This window comes from Pseudorca crassidens, chromosome 8, assembly GCF_039906515.1.
Source record: "Pseudorca crassidens isolate mPseCra1 chromosome 8, mPseCra1.hap1, whole genome shotgun sequence".
In the NCBI taxonomy this organism is placed as follows: Eukaryota; Metazoa; Chordata; class Mammalia; order Artiodactyla; family Delphinidae; genus Pseudorca; species Pseudorca crassidens.
Window position 1 is genome coordinate 98,974,527 of NC_090303.1, and position 25,575 is coordinate 99,000,101.

At 38.2% G+C, this 25,575-nt stretch overlaps 1 protein-coding gene and 1 pseudogene across 3 annotated transcripts in view; both read left to right on the forward strand.

Moving 5' to 3' along the window:
- The window catches only part of CNTNAP2 (contactin associated protein 2), a 2,029,937-nt gene that overhangs the window by 1,352,485 nt on the left and 651,877 nt on the right, over positions 1-25,575 (forward strand). For all 3 annotated transcript variants that reach the window (XM_067747291.1, XM_067747290.1, XM_067747289.1), the window contains one exon: positions 3,001-3,201. In XM_067747291.1, coding sequence (XP_067603392.1) covers positions 3,001-3,201 — 201 coding nt within the window. The remainder of the gene's footprint in view (positions 1-3,000; positions 3,202-25,575) is intronic.
- Positions 6,864-7,027, forward strand: LOC137229582 (U2 spliceosomal RNA; annotated as a pseudogene).

The following is a 25,575-nucleotide window of genomic DNA, read 5'->3' on the forward strand; positions in this document are numbered from 1 at the left end:
GTCAGATTAGAATGCTGTTCCATCAGAAGTTAAAGGAAGAGAAAAAGAGAAAGAAACGAAGAAGGAGGCAGGGAGGGAGGGAAAGAAAGAAGAGAGGAAGGAGGGAGGGAGGAAAAAGTCAGTGGTGTCAAACATTTGAGAATTCTATGCCATAGACTTATTGTAACAGAAAAGTGATAGAAGTAACCTAATTCAATTAACGAATTTTTAATTAGGTGAAGGTAAATCTGAAGGTCTGGATATACATGACAATCAGTTTGTTTTCAGAATCATGTCAGAAAGTGACAGAATTACCAAAATATATTGTAACTTTTCTTGCTGTATCAGAGGAACTAAAGGAAGGCAGTTCTGATCAGGCCAAAGACAAAACTGGAAAAACAATTATCTATAGAAAATAACTACAGGGGACACCATAACTGAACTTCTTTTAATCAATTTAAGAACAGCACGCTGGGAAGTCTTCATAGAGAGCCATGTTGTAACAGATGAAGGGCGATTCTGGCTCAGAGGAGTGAAGTGGCCTGTCCACAGTCTCTAAGGATAGTCTCGGCAGAACTTGAACCAAAGCGATTTTTAAAAGTTCCTAGATTAAGTATTTGTATTCTGTTTATTTTAATTAATTCATTCTTCTATTCAACTAATATTTTTGAAGACCTGCTATATGTCAATTACCATCCTAAATACATTGCATATAGCATTGAAACAATCCCTGCTTTCTTCCCTTCTAAAGGTGGGAGACAGACATTTAAAAATAATTTAAATGTGCCCTAAGATAGAGATAAACGTTATGGAGAAAAGCAAAGCTGGGCGGGTAGATGGAGAGCATCTGTGGTGGGGTGGGACTCGGGAAGGGAAGGTTGTCACTGGAGCTCAGATCTGGAGAAAGAGTGGGCTTGAGGAAAGACGGCTCTAGATGCAGGAAAGAGCAAGTGCGAGTCTCCAAGGAGGCAGAGCCAAAGGAGCAAGGGGGCGATTAGTAGGGCGGCAAGGAAGAGCCGGATCTCGGAGGGTCTTTCACTATTCTAAGAACTAGACTTTGTCTGTGAATGAGACCGGGTGCCATGTGAGGACCCTGAGCTGTGTCAGAATCTGACTTGTGCTCGAAAACCTCAGCCTGGTTGATGTGTTGAAGGTAGGCGTGAGGGTGCAAGGGTGGAAAGAGGGGACTGGTTAGAGGTTACTGTGGGATGCAGGCGAGCGGCCCTGGGGCTTCGACCAGAGCAATGGTGGGGGGTGGGGTGAGGAGTGCCCAGATTCGGAATAATTATTGAAGGTAGTGCAGGCGGGGGTCACTGACAGGCTGCAGGAGGAGGTGGAAGAAAGGGAAGAGTTGAGAGCGACTCCAAGGCTTTTGTCCTAGAACTGGACGAGTGGAGTTGCCATTTCCTGAAATAGGAAGACCTCAGGAGGGGCAAGTTCAGGACATCTCTCATCTCTCTTAATCTAAAGCTCTCTGTCTCTCTCCTGTGTGTGTGTCTCTCTCTCTTCCTTTGTTATTTATCACTCACCTGTTGAAAAACTAGATTGTATGATGTATACAGTTTTCCACAGCATGGATTTCGCTGTTTCCCTTTGGTGACATTTAACATGTTCCCCTTTCCCCTGTATTTTCTAGAAGTTGGCAGGTAGGTCTGTAAGCTTGGTGAAATTCACCTCTGAGTTTTGTCCACACCCCTCCACAGGTAGGCCTGTGTACTTGCCCGCCCCTCCTGATCCCCAGGACGACGTCTCCTCCGGTTTTACTTGTTATATTAGTGACCATGAATAGTCCTACTTAGATCCTACTAACTTGTTAGAAGTTAAAACATTTATCATTTAGCCTTCATTTATGAGCTGAAATATTTCCGTAAAGAAAGTATGTAGTTACATTACACCTCACATAGCTAAGGTAGACTGAATGCTGGATTCTTTGCCTCTATTTACCAATATTCAAAGTAATGAGTTAGTTACCTAGCATCTTCCAAAATTAGACATTTCTTTTTTTTGTACAAATTCATGGAGTTAAATATACTCGCTGTATTTTAATTCATTGCAGGAAATTCTTATTGATGTTAATTAAAATCATCCTTCTTTGGCCCTGGGGTTTTTTGAACCACTCTCTGTCTCCAGTAGTTTGTTTCTGAAGTGACAATATGTTCCAGGCTCCTCTTATCCATTTCCAGCCCTGAATCAGCCATTTCTCCAGGAGCTTAGTTTTCTCTTAATGGAAAATGGTATTGAGTAATGACAGTCGGGTGCCAGAGGTTGGTCCTTGTTTGGGAACTTTTTCAGTGGACAGAGCTAAGACATATATCTACATTTTAAAAAAGATAACATCATCCTGGGTTCATAGTGATGCTTCTAATTCAAATGCAGAACTATATACCATTTTAATTTAATCTCATCAATCTTATATATGCTTCTCCTTTTCACATATTGAAATTTTCAGGATCCAAAACACCAAGATAATTACTTATTTGCATCATTCCACATGTGTAGAGCATTTCAGTAACAGAGCATGCAGTGTCTAATTATAACTGAAAGGTCAGGGTGAAAAGAATATTTGTTGACAAGATGAGTATGCATATTCTGATTAGAGCAAACAGCACGTACAAAGATCCAGAGGCTTGAGAGCACGTAGTTCCTTTAGGAAGGAGCAAATACTGTTCTACGGAAGGAGTGAGGGATTACAGAGTCGGGAAGCCTTTGGAACACAATGGGCCTCACATTCAATGCTGCAGATATTAGAGCATCAACCAGATTCTCAGGCTATTTGGTTTCATTTTCAGGAGCTATCTTGCGTTTGTTTTTAATAAAAAATATTACTTTTCTACTCTGTCTATATAAGCAGAACTTAAGTGTGAGAAAGGGTAGGGGTTACTTTAAGTATTACTATCCTTAGCTCTGTTCTACAGCAGTTCAGGGAAAACACCAGTGAAATTATAGCTCACTTATTTTCTGACATTTGAAGATGCATTTGCATACTAATGACCCATTGTCGTGGCATTTTTCTCCCCACAGAGGACAAAGTGTGGACGATAGTGTCTCATGATTTGCAGATGCAGACGACGGTGGTGGGCTACAACCCAGAAAAATACTCGGTGACACAGCTCATTTACAGCGCCTCCATGGACCAGATCAGCGCCATCACCAGCAGCGCCGAGTACTGTGAGCAGTACATCTCCTATTTCTGCAAGATGTCCAGGTTGTTGAACACCCCAGGTAGGCTGAGAATGGAATGTTACTTTTAATTACTATCTTAGCTGGTGATTGGAATTACCTAAACAGTCCAACAGGTGTGGCTTATTATCTTAACAGTCCAGTCTTCAAAGCATGGGCAGCTGTGAAAGTAAAATATGACCACTTGTTTTTTCTTTCTGCAGAAGGAAGCTAAGAAATACCATTTTTTTCAGAAAAATTCCATTGTTTCTAACTTAGCGATTTAAAACTTTTATATGCATATATGTGTGTGTGTCAGTGCTTCTAGTGCGTAATTATCAGTATTTGCTTTGGGCAAAAGTTTATCAAAGCTCCTTGTGAACTTTCAAGTAATTCCCTTTGAGTTCTTCAGTTGTCTCTAACATAGAGATGAAAGAATTCTGAAGGCTGTCTGCAGGTAAATAGCATATAGAAGAGCGATAGAATTTAGAGCTGTTTGTTGTCTGTAGTCATTTAACAGTATCTGTTGGTCTCAAGAAGTCTGCTCTTTTTTTCCACGATGGCTTACTTTTAGCAGTGCTTCAGGACTTGTGTGTGTGTGTGTTGGGGGTAAAGAAGATAGTTTACAAAGGGTATATTGGAAGTATCTTTATCACAAGAGCCATACACTCTGGGATTCTTGGCAGTAAATTCATTATGTTGACAGCAAACTAAATCTCTTCATCTATAGTATAACATAGAAGTAAAGCATGTGCTTTGAGTCAGAGAAACATATGTTCACACTTTTCAGCCTTGCTACTTCTCGCGTATGTGACTTTGGGGGAGTTCATTGAACTTCTCTGCCTCAGTTTCCAGTGTCTTTCAGTCAAAGAGGGATCATAATGCCTATTTCAGGGTGATTATGAGAATTTGATCAGGGAATATACTAAGTGCCTGTTGTAAGTCTTGATGCACTTAAGGACTTAATAAAGAGCAAATAGTATATTGATGATTTTTTTTATTATTAAACAACTTTGGAAGTGGCATTATGTCAGAGACCAAGGGACTGCTTGATGCCCCAAATTAGTGTTGTATTGGGGCCAGTGTTGTAGGGAGTCACAGAGAAGAGTTATAAGCAGGACAGTCTATAATGTTTTGAAGATTTAAGTGCTTTTATGTGCAAAGCCTTGTGCTAAAATTACAGACAAGTATAACCTATGAACTCTAAGAAAGTAAAATCTGTAAAATATGAAAATGATTGGTTCAGACAATTATGCTTTTGGTATTTGGAGAAAGAAGACATGACTGTGGCTGGGATGTTGAAGTGATGCTTCATTAAAGAGGTTGAAAGACAATTCGAGGTTGGTGAGAGTAAACAAGAGTCTGGAGGACAGAATACGAATGATCTTTCAGGCCACGGTGAGAAGTAGTTTAGCAGAAGCAGAGTTCGTGTCAAAACACAGTAAGAAATGAGGCTGGAAAGTACAAATGGGAGAAACCGTGGAGGAAATTAAGTGCAATGCTGAGAATTTTCCCTGGAGGCCCATACTTCTCAGGCTTTAGTGTGCATGCGAATAACCCGGAGGGATTAATGAGACACAAACTGCTGGGCTTCGTTCCCTGAATTTCTGATTCCATAGGTCTGAGGTGGGGCTCCAGAATTTTCATGTGTAACAAGTGTTTTGGACTGAATTGTGTCCCCCAAAATTCACACGTTGAAGTCCTAATCCCTAATGTGACCGTATTTGAGACAGGGCTTTTAGGAGATAATTAAGGTTAAATGAGGTTATAAGGTTGGATTCCTAATCTGACTGAATTGGTGGTTTATAAAAAGAGGAAGAGTCAGAAAGAGCACTCTCACCAGAAACCAAACTGGCCAGTACCTTGCTCTTGGACTTACAGCCTCCGGAACTGTAAGAAAAGAATGTCTGTCGTTTAAGCCACGCAGCCGATGGTATTTTGCTACGGCAGCCTGAGTGTGCTAGTGCAATGAGTTCCCGGGTGATGATGGTATTGCTGGTCTAGAGACCACTGTGAGAACCATAGCTGTGGGCAATGGAAATCCCTGAAGGTCCCTACAACTGTTCTTCTATCCCCCTTCACTTATTTCAGCCTTTTATTTTATTTTTACTGGATCCTGTTTCAGTGCTAAGAAAAGTCAACCAACGATTATAGAAAATCCGGAGCACTAGGCACAATTAGTGAACCCCATCAGCTTGTCTGCCCTCAGTTTCATGAGTGAGTGCTCCCTGTGGAAGTTCACTCCAAAGATTCCAGTCCATCAGTCTCCAGTCCTGGAGGGGATGGTGTGAGGGAAAACTGCTGACCAGAAAAATAACTTGGTACCATCAGCTTTGTTTTCTTTATTTTCTTCCATTCTTCTATTAAACTCCAAAGTCAACTTTTACTGTTTGAATTTTTGCTCTCGTGGTTAAAAAACACAATGCAACCTCCAAATAAGTTTATCTTACAGTTCAGGCACCAGGAGAATTAGGCTAGAGGTAAGAGAAACAATTTGCTTTTAGCGATTCTGGTCTTGTAGTTCATTCCTTCCCTTCCCTCATTGGTATACTCTGTGCCTTCCCCCATCCACCAAGAAGCCTCACACACTTATTACCCTCCTTTTGGAAACCCAGGATGTCCAAAACCATCAGGAAACAGGATAAATTTGTTTTTAAAAATACTTCCATTACGTTTTCTCATAATAAGCTAAACACACTTCTCTTCAACCTCCAGACACCTTTTCAGAGGAAGAACTACTAAATTGAAATCAAGAGTGAATTGTTCATCTGTACAGTAAGCACACTATTTTCTTTGTGTTTGCAGACATTTGCAGGTTATTATTATACTTAGTAAACTGTGCATTGAAAATCATGTTATCATATGCTTCTTGCCTTTGGGGACACCCTCCATGTATCAAATTTTTACTCACACAGGATCAGACTTAATAAATGTTTGCTGACTGGAATGAAATGACAAATATATTGTTTTAAATATTACCTCATTCAACCTTCAGTCAGTTGTTTTTAAACAAGTGTGTACGTCAGAATTTTCAGGTTGCTCGTCACAGTGCTGATTCCATGATTCTGACTCGGGAGAACTTGGTTGGGGCACAGGAATGTTTGCTTTTAACAAACATCCATGCCTCATTCAGTGAACCGTACATTGAAAAATACCATCTTTAATTTATGGCATGAGGCCTCTCATCTTGGATTTTAAGGCATCAGTCCTCTGTGTGGGAGAAGATTAAAGGGAATATTAGAACTTGTCTCACCAACTGAAATAAAATGGCATACATAACTACCTGTTCCTCCAGCTAAAATAAATTGGCATAGTGGTATTTTAAAAATCCTTTTCGTAGACCATTGTAAAGTGAATTTCAGCCTACTCTTCTTAGTCATTTTTCATATCCCAATTTCTATTTTCAGGGTTAATTAATCTGTAGACAGCTGAGGCAAGGAAAAGGAGTGGTTGATATAGCAAGTTTTCCTGTATTACTGTATTCTGTATGTGTCCAAGTATGAAAGAATACAATTTAATACAAATCTTTAATTTACTATTTTAAGGAGCTGATGTTTTCTGTAATTGGTTTTTTCCCTCCTTCCTGGTAACGTTCCATTTTAAATATCCATTTACTCATTCTTAACTAAGGCTGAATTATATTGGAACTTCTGTAGTAGTACTTGTGACATCTGTTTGAATACAAAGTATATTCATTATAGTCATGGCAATTAAAATGAATATCAATCGCTTCTCGGCCTTTTGGCTAAGATCAAGTGTAAAATGAATATCAAATGGGTTTGTAATAGCTATGTACTTAAAATGTTATTGTTTTAAGAGCCTTACCCTCAAGAGTTCATTTGGGGCTCTATAGTTGCTAATGATACTTATGATAAAGAGTTGATTTTACATGTATATGGACCTCATTTTTATTTTGATAAATCTTTAGTTGTACCACACCATTAGCTAACAAATGTAGATTTACTCATTAATGGTTTCTTACAACTTTTACAAGGATAGTAATATATGACTTACAATGTTATCACTTTTTAAAAAATTTATTTATTTATTCATTTCTTTGGCTGCGTTGGATCTTCGTTGCTGCGCGTGGGCTTTCTCTAGTTGCAGTGATCAGGGGCTACTCTTGGTTGCGGTGAGCATGCTTCTCATTGCGGTGGTTTCTCTTGTTGCAGAGCACGGGCTCTAGACACATGGGCTTCAGTAGTTGTGGCACACGGGCTCAGTAGTTGTGACTCACGGTCTTAGTTGCTCTGCGGTGCGTGGGATCTTCCCAGACCAGGGTTCAAACCCATGTCCCCTGCATTGACAGGCAGATTCTTAACCGCTGTGCCACCAGGAAAGTCCCATCACTTCTTTTTATTACTACAAAATCTTTAAACGGAATCAATTTTAAAGTAATGCTTTTGCCATTCTTTATGGTCGTATCCATCCTTGCAATGTAACTATTAATTCAGTTGTCTTTAATCAACTTTACAAAAGACACAGAACAAAGACAAGGTTATTTGATTTCATCCAATTTGAAAATAAACAAATTAATTCTACCCAACGGAAAAAAAAAAAAAAACCATTAATAGCTATCCAAAACCACAAGGATGTTAACATGTTTTATATTTATATCTCCAGAACTGCAAATATATTGATATCTGAACTTAATGAAAGGCAGAAATCTTTAAACAATGAAATCTACTTCTGAGAATAAATACCTCAAGAACTTAAATTTGATAAATTAGACACCAGGAGAAAGTATATTAGATCCCACTTGAGTCAAGACTTAGTCAACAATCCTAATGCTTTTAAATGGCAAAAATATTTCTCTATATTTGGATAAGACCTATTAGCCTGATTTTAAATGCTTATTTGTGTATTTTAGATGCACTGTTGTCATGTATTTATTTTATAAAACTTTATACTTTCTAATTAAGCATTTTCTTCTAAAGCATTTATTCCCTACATATATAAATATTTAATTATAGAGATATAAAGTTGATATGTTTCCTATTTTTCTGACTATATTTAGTGTTGATTTCATTTGTTCTCAGTGTTTTTCATTGTGCCATGTAGTTTTGTTCTCATAAGTCATAGTTTTATTGCTTCTTTTTTGGAAAGAAACAGTATAAATTATCCATCCTTTTGGGTAGTTTACTATTAGATTTTGTATCTATTGAAAAGGAGTTATGTTCACAATTTTTACCTGTTAAGTAAGCTGTGTAAAATTCAATATACTTTAATGATACTGAACTGTGATTTAGTGGCATCCAAAAGACAAGAAAACGTGAGTCTGGCATTGTAACTTATAACCTATTTTTAGAAAAAAATTCTAAACTTCAGTGAAGCTATCAAAAAAGTGAATTTTCAGCTTGTGATGTGCATTATAAGAAACTATGATGTTTAACTCTTGAAACAACATAGATAAAACATTGCTCAACTGCAACTAAAGACTGGTATTTTCCGTGAATGAGTTTCATTGTGACTAGTCAGTATGTCAATCAAAAGATTAATCATTTATCTACTTAATTATTATGTTAAATAAGTGTAATGAAATTGGAGGATACAATTAAATGGGACAAGCAATGAAGATAGTAATAACTAAAAGGTAAAATCAGAAAATTAAATCTAGCAATATTCTACACCCAGGCAACTGGCATCTTCATAGAGGACCCTGTAGTTAAAAGGGACAGAATGGTCACAGGGCAGAGAAGAGATTATTTCAGCAGTGTGGGTAGGAGCTGATCAAAGTCTCAGCTGGAATAATGGATGAGATAATCAATCCATATATATGTATTGTTTCTTGTGTATCAGGAATTGTGATATGTAGGCTGAGGTGTGAAGGATTCATTTGAGTTAACTAAGAAAAAAATGGCAGTGGGACATCTAGGTTTGAGATGTGAGAATGTGCAGTAGTTCTGAGATGCAGGTCAAGGAGCACAGGACTTTGAAGGAAATGAGAGACGTCAGAGTGGCAGCAGCAGAGAACATTAAGGTGAGAGAGAGGAAAGCAGACTTGAGGAGATCAGTCCAGAGTCTCTGAGTGATGGTAAGGGTTTCACTCCAAGGGCAAAGGAAGTGGTTGTAAGTAAGGGTATTCTGGCTGTGATGAGGAGGATAGAATCCAGGAAGGGCAGAGTTTGTATGATGGACCATCTGGTACAATGTCACAGGAGTGCAGAGGAGACTGGATGACCTGTATGTTCACTGGGAATTAGGAGGAAAGCCGGTTTTAAGTTTAGATAGTAGAATGAACAGGATCTGTGATTGCGTATATGTAGAGTAACTTTAGGGGAAGGGAAAATGCAGTCTTCCCATGTACCCAGGGGTAAAGGTAAAATGGATGACTATGAACAGTTGTAAAGCCTTCACAGGATGACTCAAAGAGGTCATGGGAGGTGCAAGAAAAGAACAGAAGGAAAGAAACTACTAACTTGAAAAAGTAATTTAAGGAGTGGATGCTGCTAACTAAAGGGCCTCAAAAGTAATGATCAGAGCAGTAGGAAGAGAATCAAATTAGAAAAGCCTTATAATGGGGAAGCTAAGGGAAATGTGTGTTTAACAATCAACAGGTAAAAAACAAAAACAGGAAAACTGAGATGTGGTCAGTGGTGAGACATCAAAGAAGGAAGTCAGCCCCTGGCTTTGGCTGTTGCGAGGCCACTGGAGTTTCACGTCTGTGGGGTCTGCTGGGTGGAGCCACTGAAGAATGAATGGCAAAAGGAAACAAGTGAAGGTTTTCAAAAAGTTCCATGGTAAAGGGATGGCTATATAGAGAATTGCTGCTTAACCGGAAGGCAGAGCCCAAGTGAGGGTTTGGGGATTTTAAGGATGAGGGAGTTATGAGTAAGTTTATAAATGTAGGAGGCAGTGAAGAGGACGAAGCTAAAAGTATAAGACAGATAAGGAACATAAGAAGTCCCACGAGAGAAAAAAAGAGTATGGAATTTGCCTTGGCAAAGAATGAACACCTGCTCTGAGAAAGGAGGTAAAGAAAAAGGTAGAGATTTCCATTAAATTCTATTGACCAATACCATCCTTGACATTTTATCTCGTTTAATTGTCAAAGTTATGCAAAGTAGATTTTATTATCTCCATTTTGCAAACACAGGGCTCAAAAAGGTGAATAAACTCACTGAACATCACTACAGCTGGAAGCGGGCAAGCTGGGGTTCAAATGCAAATCTATCCTACTATAAACCCTTTTTTCTGACACATTAAGAAAGTGTGAACATGTAGAGAGGTCAGTGTGCTGCCACCGAAGTGAGGGTAGAACTAAGCCCAGCAGTATCTGTACCCACCCTATCTCTTCAACCACCATTGAAAGAACATTTTCCCTCCTGGCATTTACTTTTTCTGTCTATGATTAGAAATACTCTTTGTCAAGTGGCCTTGGGTCAAATCCAATATTTTGATTAATAAATTAATCTTAAGGTCAGGTTTATTGAGGATAGCTTGTCTGACTTCTACTAAAAGTGTACTCATTTCAAGTTGCCAACATTTTGAGCTTTAAGGTGAGACTTTGAAGAACATTGACCTTCTATAGCATGATAAAGATTGTTTTTAATGCTGCCGTTTTATTTTGTGAGTGCCTATGTGTGTGTAGCTTCATTTTTCAATGACTAAAATAGAAATAAATGAGAACTTTGAAGTAATCCTATATCACTCTGTAGAATTTGAAAATTGTCTCTTCGTGTGCTTAAATCAAACTTTTTTGGTTGTACATAAACTTTATAATTATACATTTTAATGACATCATAAAGTGAGGATAAATCTACTTTGTCAGATTTGATAAATTATGTTTTTATTAATCATTTTTAATTGAAGTATAGTTAATGTACAGTGTATTAGTTTCAGTTTTATAGCAAAGTGAGTCAGTTATATGTACTTATATATATATTAATTCATATATATATATTCTTCTTCAGATTCTTTTCCATTATAGGTTATTATAAGATATTGAATATAGTTCCCTGTGCTCTAACCTTTTCCACCCCCCACACTATCCCTTTTGGTAACCATAAGTTTGTTTTCTATGTCTGTGAGTCTATTTCTGTTCTGTAAATAAGTTCATTTATATCATTTTTTAAGATTGTACATACAAGTGATATCATGATATTTGTCTTTCTCTATCTGACTTACCTTAATTAATATGATAATCTCTAGGTCCATCCATGTTGCTGCACATGGCATTATTTCGTTGTTTTTTATGGCTGAATAATTTTCCATTGTGTATATACCACATCCTCTTTATTCATTCATTTGTTGATGCACACTTAGGTTGCTTCCGTGCCTTGGCTATTGTAAATAGTGATGCTTTGAGGTGCATGTATCTTTTTTTTTTTTTTTTTTTTTTCGTGGTACGTGGGCCCCTCACTGCTGTGGCCTCTCCCGTTGCAGAGCACAGGCTCCGGACGCGCAGGCTCAGCGGCCATGGCTCACGGGCCCAGCCGCTCCGCGGCATGTGGGATCTTCCCGGACCGTGGCACGATCCCATGTCCCCTGCATCGGCAGGAGGACTGTCAACCACTGCGCCACCAGAGAAGCTCGATGTATCTTTTTTAATTAGAGTTTTCTCTGGATATATGCCCAGGAATGGGATTGCAGGATCATATGGTAACTCTTTTTGGTTTTTTAAGGAACAGTATGGATACTGTTCATAGTTGCTGCACCAGTTTACATTCCCAGCAACAATGTAGGAGGGTTCCTTTCTCTCCATGTCTTCTCCAGCATTTATTATTTGTAGACTTTTTAATCCTGGCCATTCTGACTGGTGTGAGGTGATACCTCATTGTAGTTCTGATTTGCATTTCTCTAATAATTAGTGATGTTGAGCATCTTTTCATGTGCCTGTTGGCCATCTGTATGTCTTCTTTGGAGAAATGTCTAATTAGGTCTTCTGCTCATTTTTTGATTGGGTTGTTCGTTTTTTTGATATTAATCTGTATGAGCTGTTTGTATATTTTGGAAATTTATCCCTTGTCGGTAGTATTGTTAGCAAATATTTTCTCCCATTCCGTAGGTTGTCATTTCATTTTGTTTCTGGTTTCCTTTGCTGTGCAAAAGCTTTTGAGTTTAATTAGGTCTTATTTGTTTATTTTTGTTTTTATTTCCATCACTCTAGGAGACGGATCCAAAAAAATATTGCTGTGATTTATGTCAAAGTGTGTTCTGCCTACGTTTTCCTCTAGGAGTTTTATAGTATCCAGTCTTACATTTAGGTCTTTAATCCATTTTGTGTTTATTTTTGTATATGGTGTTAGAGAATGTTCTAATTTCAATCTTTTACATGTAGCTGTCCCATTTTCCTAGCACCACTTGTTAAAGAGATTGTCTTTTCTCCATTGTATATCCTTGCCTCCTTTGTCGTAGATTAACTGACCATAGGCACGTGGGTTTATTTCTGGGCTTTCTATCCTGTTCCATTGATCTATATGTATTTTTTGTGTCAGTGGTATACTGTAGCTTTGTAGTATTGTCTGAAGTCAGCAAGCCTGATTCCTCCAGCTCCATTCAAAATACCTTAAATAGAATATTGAAAGAAAAGAGAGTTTTACTATAAAAATATCTTGGAAATATCTAGAGTATTATTGAGAAATTGCTCAGTTATTTATTCAGCAACATTTATTGAATACAAAATACTCTGCTGGATGCTATGAGAATACAAGGAAGGCAAAGATAATACTTTTTAAATAACATTTGCCTCAGATTTACTCTAAGTCCTTTCAACTGATAGAATCAGCCCATCCAGATTATCTGGCATAACCACTCTTACTTAAAGTCAATTGATAATAGACTTTAATGATATCTATAAAATACCTACATGGCAACACCTAGGCTAGTGTTTGGTTTAATGACTGGGCACCTAAGCCTAGCTAAGTTGATACATAAAATTGACCAGTAAACATTATTTTTTAAATGGACAACTGAGAAATTCTAGAGTAGCAGTGATTTATTCCCTCATTTGTGCAACGTGTACCTCTCTATGGAATCAGACAGGTGAGACCAACATGTTAGAGGTGTTGAGGGATATTTTATTCTCATATCTCTCCATTTCTGATGAGGGCACATTTGAGCCTGGTGTCAAGTTGCCAAATGAAATATCATTTTATATGGTTACAGCAATGACAATTTGAATGAATCAAGTAGATCAACTTTAGTCAGGAAGATAAGTCAAAGAGAAGATTTTCCTGTTCTCTGTGTTGCTTCAGAAAAAACCTGTAGACGCCTCTATTTCACATTTTAACCAAATCGGCATATGTCCACCAGGGATATGGCATTATTAACTCATTGTCCACTCAGAGTTCTGCCTAGAGTCAAGCATTTCCATAGATCCAAATAAGAACACTCTATATCCATAACCTTAGAAAAGCTGCAAAATATTTCTGTCACCCCATCAACATTGTTTTGCAGTTTTGTTGTTGTTTACTCATAATTGAATCAAATCCCATTGCCATGCAAAGTAAAGGAAATGTTAAAGAAGTTCAAAGAAACAAAGTTAAAAGAACTCATCTTTATGCATTTCTACGTAGAATTGCATATGGATGAAATAATAGGTACATTTTATTTTGAAGACTGTATGTTTGGTAGGTTGTTATTTTCCCATCAGGGAGTGACAAAACTTCTCTAAAATACTAAGTCACCCAAATAGCAGCTGGGTTCTAATTACCCTGTTGTGTTTGCTTACTATTTGCCACAACCAGCAACTGGTAGTTTTTATGACAGTGAATAATGTTGCAGAGTGATAGTTTACTAGGAATGCCACAGCCACTTTGACCTTCACCTCATGTTTTAAATTCTCTTGAAGAAATGATGACTCTTTCTTTCTCTTGGTATTGGATCTGGAGTTTAGGCTTAATATATTGTTACCTATATAGTTGGATAAATAATACTTAAAAATAATTATCTCCAAATTAGGTGATGATATAAATGGAGGGGAAATGGCATTAGTATTAAACATTTACCATGGGCATTTACATATATTGGCTCATTCAGTCCACCTCCAAAACTTTGCAGGTTATATATCACAGTTTCCATTTCATAACTGAAGAAACAACTTCAGAGGGGTTAATTAACTCACCACAGGAAAAACAGTAAATATTGTGATAAGCGTCCAAACCAAGATTAAACTCTAGGCTTATGTGCCTCTAGAACTCCTGTATTTTCTAACAAAATATTTAAAAAAAATAAAAAGGAGGAAGGGGAGGAAAGAAGAAGTGGTAGGGGAGAGGCAGAAAGATGGGAGAGAGAGAGAGAAGGAAAGGAAGAGAAAAGGAAAAAGAGGGAGAGAGAGAGAGAAGGAAAGGTAAAAATAAAATGGGGAGATTATGTATTGAAGATGGTGGAGTAGAAGGACATGCGCTCACTCCCTCCTGCGAGAGCACCAGAACCACAGCTAGCTGCTGAACAGTCGTCAACAGAAAGACACTGGAACTCACCAAAAAAGATACCCCACATCCAAAGACAAAAGAGAAGCCACAGTGAGATGGTAGGAGGGGCGCAATCACAATAAAATCAAATACCATAACCACTGGGTGGGCGAATTACAAACTGGAGAACAATTATACCACAAGAGTCCCCCCACTGGAGTGAAGATTCTGAGCCCCATGTCAGGCTTCCCAACTTGGGGGTCTGGCAACAAGAGGAGGGATCCCCAGAGAATCGAACTTTGAAGGCCAGCAGGATTTGATTGCAGGACTTCAACAGGACTGGGGGGAAACAGAGACTCCAGGCTTGGAGGGCACACACAAAGTAGTGTGCACACCAGGCCCCTGAGGAGGAAGGATCAGTGACCTCACAGGACACTGAAACAGACCTACCTGCTAGTTTTTGAGGGTCTCCTGCAGAGGCAGAGGGTGGCAGTGGCTCACCGAGGGGACAAGGACTGATAGCAGAAGTTCTGGGAAGTACTCATTTGATGAGATCGCTCCCAGAGTCCGCCATTAGCTCCACCAAAGAACCTGTAGGCTCCAGTGCTGGGTCACCTCAGGCCAAACAACCAACAGGGAGGGAACCCAGCCCCACCCATCAGCAGACAAGCAGATTAAAGTTTTACTGAGCTCTGCCCACCAGAGCAACACCCATGTCTACCCACCACCAGTCCGTCCCATCAGGAAGCTTGCACGAGCCTCTTAGATAGCCTCATCCACCAGAGGGCAGACAGCAGAAGCAAGAAGAACTACAATCCTGCAGGCTGCAGAACGAAAACCACGATCACAGAAAGAGAGACAAAAGGAAAAGGCAGAGGACTATGTCCCAGATGAAGGAAGAAGATAAAACCCCAGAAAAACAAGTAAATGAAGTGGAGATAGGCAACCTTCCAGGAAAAGAATTCAGAATAATGTTAGTCAAGATGATCTAGGACCTTGGAAAAAGAATGGAGGCAAAGATCAAGAAGATGAAAGAAATGTTTAACAAAGACCTAGAAAAATTAAAGAACAAACACCTAGAAGAATTAAAGAACAAACAGAGATGAACAATACAATAACTGAAATGAAAAATACACTAGAAGGAATCAATAGCAGAAAAACTGAGGCAGAAGAACAGATAAGTGACCTGGAAGACAGAATGGTGGAAATCACTGCCATGGAACAGAATAAATGAAAAGAAGTAATGACTGCCTAAGAGACCTCTGGGACAACGTTAAACACACCAGCATTCACATTATAGGGGTCCCAGAAGGAGTAGAAGAGAAAGAGAAGGACCCGAGAAAATATTTGAAGAGATGATAGTCGAAAACTTCCCTCACGTGGGAAAGGAGATAGCCACCCAAGTCCAGGAAGGGCAGAGTGTCCCAGGTAGGATAAACTCAAGGAGAAACATGCCAAGATACATAGTAATCAAACTGACAAAAATTAAAGACAAAGAAAAATTATTAAGAGCAACAAGAGAAAAACAACAAATAACATACAAGGGAACTCCCATAAGGTTAACAGCTGATTTCTCAGTAGAAATTCTGCAAGCCAGAAGAGAGTGGTACAATATATTTAAAGTAATGAAAGGGAAGAACCTACAACCAAGATTACTCTTCCCAGCAAGGATCTCATTCAGATTCAATGGAGAAATCAAAAGCTTTACAGACAAGCAAAAGCTAAGAGAATTCAGCACCACTAAAGCAGCTCTACAGTAAATGCTAAAGGAACTTCTCTAAGTGGGAAACACAAGAGAAGAAAAGGACCTACAAAAACAAACCCAGAGCAGTTAAGAAAATGGTAATAGGAACATACATGCCAATAATTACCTTAAATGGGAATGGATTAAATGCTCCAACCAAAAGACACAGACTGGCTGAATGGTTACAAAAACAAGACCCATCTATATGCTGTCTACAAGAGACCCACTTCAGACCTAGGGACACATACGGACTGAAAGTGAGGGGATGGAAAAACATATTGAATGCAAATGGAAATCAGAAGAAAGCTGGAGTAGCAATGCTCATATCAGATACAATAGACTTTTAAAATCAAGAATGTTATAAGAGACAAGGAAGGACACTACATAATGATCAAGGGCTCAATCCAAGATGATATAACAATTATAAATATATATGCACCCAACATAGGAGCACCTCAATACATAAGGCAAAGGCTAACAGCTATTAAAGGGGAAATGGAAGTAGCACAATAATAGTAGGGGACTTTAACACCTCACTTACACCAATGGACAGATCATGAAGACAGAAAATCAATAAGGAAACACAGGCTTTAAATGACACAATAGACCAAATAGATTTAATTGATATTTATAGGACATTCCATCTGAAAACAGCAGATTACACTTTCTTCTCAAGTGCACATGGAACATTCTCCAGGATAGATCACATCTTGGGTCACAAATCAGGCCTTGGTAAATTTAAGAAAATTGAAATCATATCAAGCACCTTTATGACCATAATGAGATTAGAAATACTTCTATGAGATTAGAAATAAATTAGCTATGAGATTAGAAATAAATTACAGGAAAAAAAAAGTAAAAAACACAAACACATGGAGGCTAAACAATACACTACTAAATGACTAAGAGATCACTGAAGAAATCAAGGAGGAAGTTAAAAAATACCTAGGCACAAATGACAACGAAAACATGATGAGCCAAAACCTATGGGATGCAGCAAAAGCAGTTCTAAGAGGGGAGTTTATAGCAATACATTCCTACCTCAGAAAACAAGAAACATTTCAAATAAACAATCTAACCTTACACCTAAAGGAACTAGAGAAAGAAAAACAAAAAAACCCCCAAAGTTAGTAGAAGGAAAGAAACCATAAGGATCAGAGCAGAAATATGTGAAATAGAAACAAAGAAAACAATAGCAAAGATCAATAAAACTAAAAGCTGGTTCTTTGAGAAGATAAACAAAATTGATAAACCTTTAGCCAGACTCATCAAGAAAAAGAGGGAGAGGACTCAAATCAATACAATTCGAAATGAAAAAGGAGAAGTTACAACAGACACCACAGAAATACAAAGCATCCTAAGAGACTACTACAAGCAACTCAATGCCAATAAAATGGACAATCTGTAAGAAATGGACAAATTCTTAGGTATAACCCTCCAAGGCTGAACCAGGAAGAAATAGAAAATATGAACAGACCAATCACAAGCTTTGAAATTGAAACTGTGATTAAAAATCTTCCAACAGGGCTTCCCTGGTGGCGCAGTGGTTGACAGTCTACCTGCTGATGCAGGGGACGCGGGTTCGTGTCCTGGTCCGGGAAGATCCCACATGCCACGGAGTGGCTGGGCCCGTGAGCCATGGCCACTGAGCCTGTGCATCCAGGGCCTGTGCTCCAGAATGGGAGAGGGCACAGCAGTGATAGGCCTGCGTATCGCAAAAAAAAAAAAAAAAATCTTCCAACAAACAGAAGTCCAGGACCAGATAGCTTCACAGGTGAATTCTCTCAAACATTTACAGAAGACCTAACACCCATCCTTCACAAACTCTTCCAAAAAATTGCAGAGGGAGTAACAATGGATTTGGTAACATAGCAGGTTACAAAATTAATGCACAGAAATCTCTTGCATTCCTATACACTAACGACGAAAGATCAGAAAGAGAAATTAAGGAAACAATCCCATTCACCACTGCAACAAAAAGAGAAAAATACCTAGGAATAAAGCTACCTGAGGAGGTAAAAGACTTGGACTTAGAAAACTATAAGATACTGATGAAAGAAATCAAAGATGACACAAACAGATGGAGAGATATACCATGTTCTTGGATTGGCAGAATCAATATTGTGAAAATGACTATACTACCCAAAGCAATCTACAGATGCAATGCAATCCCTATCAAATTACCAATGGCTTTTTTTTTTTTTTTTTTTTTGCCGTACATGGGCCTCTCACTGTTGTGGCCTCTCCCGTTGCGGAGCACAGGCTCCGGACGTGCAGGCTCAGTGGCCAATGCTCATGGGCCCAGCCGCTCCGCAGCATGTGGGATCTTCCCAGACCGGGGCACGAACCCATGGCCCCTGCATCGGCAGGCGGACTCTCAACCACTGCGCCACCAGGGAAGCCCCCAATGGTATTTTTTACAGAACTAGTACAAAAAATCTTAAAATTTGTTTGGAGACACAAAAGGCACCAAATAACCAAAGCAATCTCGACAACAAAAAAACAGAGGTGGAGGAATCAGACTCCCTGACTTCAGACTATAGTACAAAACTACAGTAATCAAGACAATACGGTACTGGCACAAAAGCAGAAATATAGATCAATGGAACAGGATAGAAAGCCCAGAGGTAAACCCACACACCTATGGTCAATTAATCTATGACAAAGGAGGCAAGGATATACAATGGAGAGAAAACAGTGTCTTCAGTAAGTGATGCTGGGAAAATTGGACAGCTACATGTAAAAGAATGAAATTAGAAAACTCCCTAACACCATACACAGAAGTAAACTCCAAATGGATTAAAGATGTAAATGTAAGGCCGGACACTGTAAAACTCTTAGAGGAAAACATAGGAAGAACACTCTTTGATATAAATCACAGCAAGATCTTTTTGACCCACCTCCTAAAGTAATGGAAATAAACACAAAAATAAACAAATGGGAGCTAATGAAACTTAAAAACTTTTGCACACCAAAGGAAACTATAAACAAGACGAAAAGACAACCCTCAGAGTGGGAGAAAATATTTGCAAACGAATCAACGGACAAAGGAGTAATCTCCAAAATATATACTCAGCTCTTGAAGCTCAATATCAAAAAGCAAACAACCCCATCAAAACATGGGCAGGAGTCCTACATAGACATTTCTCCAAAGAAGACATACAGATGGCCAAGAAGCACATGAAAAGCTGCTCAACATCACTAATCATGAGAGAAATGGAAATCAAAACTACAATGAGGTATCACCTCACACTGGTTAGAATGGGCATCATCAGAAAATCTACAAACAATAAATGCTGGAGAGGGTGTGGAGAAAAGGGCATCCTCTTGCACTGTTGGCGGGAATGTAAATTGACACATCCACTATGGAGAATGGTATGGAGGGTCCTTAAAACACTAAAAATAGAATTACCATATGACCCAACAGTTCCACTACTGGGCATATACCCAGAGAAAACCATAATTCAAAAAGACACATGCACCCCAGTGTTCATTGCAGCACTGTTTACAATAGGTAGTTCATGGAAGCAGACTAAATGTCCATCGACAGACGAATGGATAAAGAAGATGTGGTACATATATACAATGGAATACTACTCAGCCATAATTGGAATGAAATTGGGTCATTTGTGGAGACATGGGTCAACCTAGAGACTGTACAGAGTGAAGTAAGTCAGAAAGAGAAAAATAAATATCACATATTAATACATTTTTGTGGAATCTAGAAAAATGGTACAGATGAACCAGTTTGCAAAGTAGAAATAGAAACACAGATGTAGAGAACAAATGTATGGATACCAAGGGGGGAAATTGGGGGGTGGGGGGTGGGATGAATTGGGAGATTGGGAAATAAAATAAAAATAAAATAAAATAAAATAAATTGGGCCTCAGATAAGCTAATCGATTACAAAATTTTTAATTTTTTCTAGATTGCAGAATTACTGTGTGCTTTCAGCATAATTAAAGTTGAAGGCTGAAGCATTTTTATTAAGCAGTAGGGTAAAAGATACATTTATAAGAGCTGCAAAACCTTCATTTTGAAATCCTACCTTTTTACTTTCAATATCCCTGATTTGGACCTGGGAATTATATTCAGAAATATGATTTAGGTGACAATTTGTTTGGAACCGTATTGGAAAACATTTTATATGAAAGAAATAAAATCAGGCCTCTCTTTCTGTAGAGCACGACTTTCATGTTTTTAATATCCAGGTATTTCAAATAAAACAGGTGAATTTTATATTGATGAAATACAAAAATGTTGCAAAAGGTTATCCACGTTTTTTCAGACATAAGATATGAAAACAATATGTTGACTTTTTTTTTTTTTTTTATCTTTACAGAAGAAACTCACATCACTAAGCCTAACACTCATGATCTACCCGACGTTGCATTCTTATCTTATTAATTTGCTGTTGACAGATTGTTCAGAGACCCTATTAGAACGGGGAAGGACAGGGATGGCCAGGTCTACCAGTGGGTGGGCAGGGACTGAGGGGTGGGCCCTAGGACACTGACATGGACAGGAAGTCAACCAGCAGAGACATAGAGATTCGTTCTCTTAGGGTAAGGAATTGTTTTCTGTCAAAAGAATGAAATAACCCTCAGTTCAGTCTTGTAAGTGGGAGGGAGAGAGGACCAGAGGAGGTAGTTCCAGAGGGGACTGAGTATGAGGGGGTGGGGGGCAGGGCAGGAGGGTGAGGCCAGAGAGAACAAAAGAAAATAAGTAGAACAAACAGCCCACTCCGTGTTATGTCCTGCCGGACTGTTGATTATATTTAGTATCTCGTAATTTTTATAAACTCATATTAATCTTGTTAGCCCAAATGTTAAGATCAATGAATCTTTCTTCGTAGGAGGCAGCCATGTAAAGGTCTCTAGAAACCAAAAGTTTTTATTTTGTTTCATGTCAAAACAAAATGGTAAGGTGATCAGAGCAACAAAGTCAGGAGGACTGATATTATGAGGTACTCAAGTCTACAAAATGAAGCTTTGTACATACCATAGGCAGATAGATGTTTCAGCTCTATTAACCAGTCATGGATTTGCAGAAAGAGAACTGATAGAATAATTTATAAGGTTTTCATGTAAAAATGGAAGTATTAATGAAATAATGCTGAGCAGAGAGGAAAAGTGTTCTTCCCGAATGAGTAGTCATTGCACGTAGGTCTCATAGACTGTCACAGAGGGTTTGAATTTGGGAATCACTACACACACATACAATATCAGCTTTTTGACGACCCAGGGGGGTAGGATAGGGAGGGTAGGAGGGAGGCTCAAGAGGGAGGGGATATGGGGATACACGTATACGTATAGCTGATTCACTTTGTTATACGGCAGAAACTAACACACCATTATAAAGCAATTATACTCCAATAAAGATGTATAAAAAAATGAATGAATATAGTAGATAATTTTAAAATTAATATTTGGCTTTAGATTGCTTTACCATAATCTTTTAGATAGGAATAACCAATATCTAAAAATGTACTCTAAACATGATACTGAAGTTACAATATACTCAATGGTGATGACTTCTTTCTCCTTCTGTCCCTAGACAATTTATTATTCCTTTTCTTTCCAATCCTGAAATAAATATTTTTCACATTAAGCAAAGCACCCACCATAACTATATATATACATGTATGTATATATATTCATCCACTGAGGTATGTACCAGTGCATATGCTTCTGTAATAATGTATCTATATGTCTTTTAAATACATAAATACTACACACACACACACAAAACCTCCATGGTTCCAAAAATAACCTAGTCAAGCTAAATTCTTCCATTGAACTGTTTCTGAAATGAGAAACTGGTTAGTTCTGATAGGCTTCCATACTATATGGCACAGACTTCTTGAAAATAATAATACACAGAGCTTATTTGAAATGCAAACAAAACAAATTACTTATATAGAATAGGTGTCTGCTGTTAAAGCTAAAAATGGCATTCGTGGGGAAAATAATCAGGTTAGAGATAACTAAAAGTTGGCTGTAATTTACTAAATTGATAGCTATAAATGAATTTAAGATTAAAAATGACAGGTGGAAAAAATTAAAACTAAATGTAACTCAATATCATATAGCTGAAGCCAGAGTGTTTTACCAAGAACAGAGATAGATTCAGTGGGGAGGGGTAGGCTTTGGTCAAATATGAGAAATAAATGTCTAAAGTAACATAGACCAGATATAAATTTAAAAAGCATCTGGCATAAGCATAGTGTGAAAATATATAACCCCCAATTTTTTAATCGGTTTTTCTACTACCAGTCAGAATCACTGCTATCCTGTCTTGAGTATCACCTCAAGATTGGGGCAATGCAGTTCAGGCAAAATGTATAAAATATGTGTAGGCATATGGTTCAGAGAAATAAAGCAAGCATAAATGACCTGAGGAGGAGAAGTATAATTGGAGTTATATATGTAGGAGGAAGATCTATGAAAAAGAAGTCCTTGAGAAAATAAAAATAATGTTGAACTGCCGGGGAAATTTCATTTTTAATGAGAAAGTAGAAAAACAAAGAAACTGGGTTTCACTTATATTAGAAAGGATTTAGCAGAGATTTTATTTGAAGCAACTTCTTAGGATAGTATAGATGAAATGCTTGCCTATGCATAGAAGTTTCAGAAAGAAGAAGCAGCTTAGCTTGCTGCATCAAATTCTGGGAGTTGAAATTAGATCATATGGAGAGGTCTTGAAGGCTGTCTCTCAAGATATCTGACATGACCTTAATGAGTTTTCTACGATTCAAAGTCAGATTCTTGTGAGAGAACTTGATTTATCAGTGTACTCTAGTTTGCTCTCAAATATAATCAGAGCCTCTGAGATTGAGATCTGCAATCAGAATACTGTTCCATTAATTTACAATGAGAAAAGTGACTGCTGATGGGATAGGATGGACTGGCTGGCACATTCTGTGCTGGCAAGGTATGTGGAGAGCCAAATTGTAAACCAGGATGCCAGTGGATCAATTTGTAATGAAAAATGTAGTGCTGGAGGGACTGGACACCTGTGTTCTCTAACCTGCCAAACCTCCCCCATCCCCCGGAGGGTTACCATGCGAGGAGCCAAGTTGGAATCAGACGCCTGCTTCCCGAGCGTGGACCCAGAACAGGAGGGGCGAAGTGTGATGTGAGAGCTAGAGAGAAGAGAGTGTCTGTGGACCATGGAGCCCTCTTCCTTAGACTGTAGCTGGATATAAAGTTCATCTTGCTCACCACCCTTTTGCCTCCATATTGGCCCATCTTTCCAGCTTCCTTCTGACCCTGTCCTTTTTTACGAAGCTCTGCTAATATATGCAATCAGATTACAGTGGAGTCTTGCTAGCTTGGGAGCCATTTAATCTCGTAGTAATTTTGTTCCAATCCTTTAAACGTTTATATTTTAGTTTAACTCAGAGGCCAATCTTATTTTCAAAACTCTTCAGGGAAGCCGCCCAAGACCCCAACGCTGACAACCTAAGACAACAGAGGTGATTTCTTAAGTCCTTTCCAATCCTGTCTTTTTGTCGGAAAAAATGTTTCTAACGCTGTATTATTGCACACGGATAACTGAATTTCCTTTTGAAAGAATAGGAGAGACAAAGAAAAAGAAAATTGGGTAGACTTAAAGATGTGTCCTACATATAACTAAATCCTTAATGGTTTTTTTTTTTTTTTCAGTTCTGAGAGGGGAGAAAATGACAACGATTGAGATGTTTACACTCATTGCTAGGAAACATGAATTTTGGCTCCCTATGGAGATTAAATGGAATATGCAGATACAGTACTTTATTTCATAGTAGCTTTTGTAGATATTTTGATCATTTTCTTCATATTAGACTTCCAGTTTGGGATTGACTGTGAAAATGAAGAAATACTTGCTCAGCAAAAAAAGTCTTAGGACAAATGAAACCACGCACTCCCTGGAAACTTTTGTGGTAACAGATGCCACCAAGACAGAGAAACCGTTGTGGTGAATAGACCTTATCTAGCTGTGTGCTCTCGCTGAAAATACTAAAGGCAAGCCGTGTGTTTGCATGGGACGCCACTGGAAAGTTACCACATGATAATATAAAGATAATGACAATGACTAGAGAGTAATACAATTAATTTATAGCCAGATACATTAAATCCAAGACTGATAGTAGATTTACCCCTGGGAAGGAAAAGGAAAGAATGAAATGGGTTTTGTTTTAAAGAACTCCTGAAACCTACCAGGATGTTGCCTAATGAGGTGATGTAATATCACTTGATGCTAAATTTGCATAATGCCTTTTTTCCCTAAGAGATTGCTTTGAAACAATAACAAAGAAACTGAAATGAGGTGGAAAACAGAATAACAAAACACAAATATTTTCTCAGTGTTTGCAAATATTAAAAATAACTTTCTATCTTCTGATTCATTAGTTCTCCTGAGAGCCCACCTGGATGTCCTCAGAATATAAAATGATATTTAAATTAATTAATACATTGGGATTTAGATTTCTTTATAACTATGCCACTTGTCTAACAAATATTTATAGCTGTGTATGCATCGTGCAAAGCAACAGTGGTCAGGTGAGTTATGCCACGTTGCTCAGGACCAGACAAACCCCTATGAGCAGCTTTACTTTATGCACAGACTGTTGTAAATAAGGCCACCCATTAAGAAGATTGTTCAAAGAAGTCTGTCTTTTGCAATTTATTTCTTTCATTTTGTACCTTTGTCCTTTTAATGGAGAACTTTCTCTTCCTGTAGGTATCTGTTTTCTGACCAACTGCTTATCCAAAAAGGAAAAAGTTTTGGTGCTCTAATTTTTGGATACTGTCACCCCAGGGTCCACAAATCTTCCCCTTATTGCTACCCCCTTCCCAATTTTATATGAGACCTAGTGCTTATATTGTCTGTGTTTAAAATCCTCTCTACAGAAATGGGACTCTGCTTTCAAACATTTTATATTTGTTGCTTAATTAAGTTTTAGTATAAAAAGGTTTTAGTCACTGCACCACCTTGTACATATTGTTTTGTATTTAAAAGTCTTCATGTTTAATTTTGAAATTGCTCATCATTCCTTCGTTTTTTCATTCATTCTCTGAACTAATGTTTATTGACCATCTACTCTCTTTAAGGTATTAAGCTAACTTCTGTGGGAGATTAAAAAGTGAATAAGACCTGATCCCTTAAGGCGGTGATCTCCTATTAAAGGTGTTTTAAACAGCTTCTGCCCAGAAAGAAGTAGGAGGGTGGGAGACTAGTGAGCCTTTGAAATCACATTGTACCTAACATTGGCCCTAAAAATATCCATCACTGAGGTCTTTGTTGAGGGAGCTGCAGAGCAGATGGAAGCATACGCACTCTTCCCTTGTCAGCAT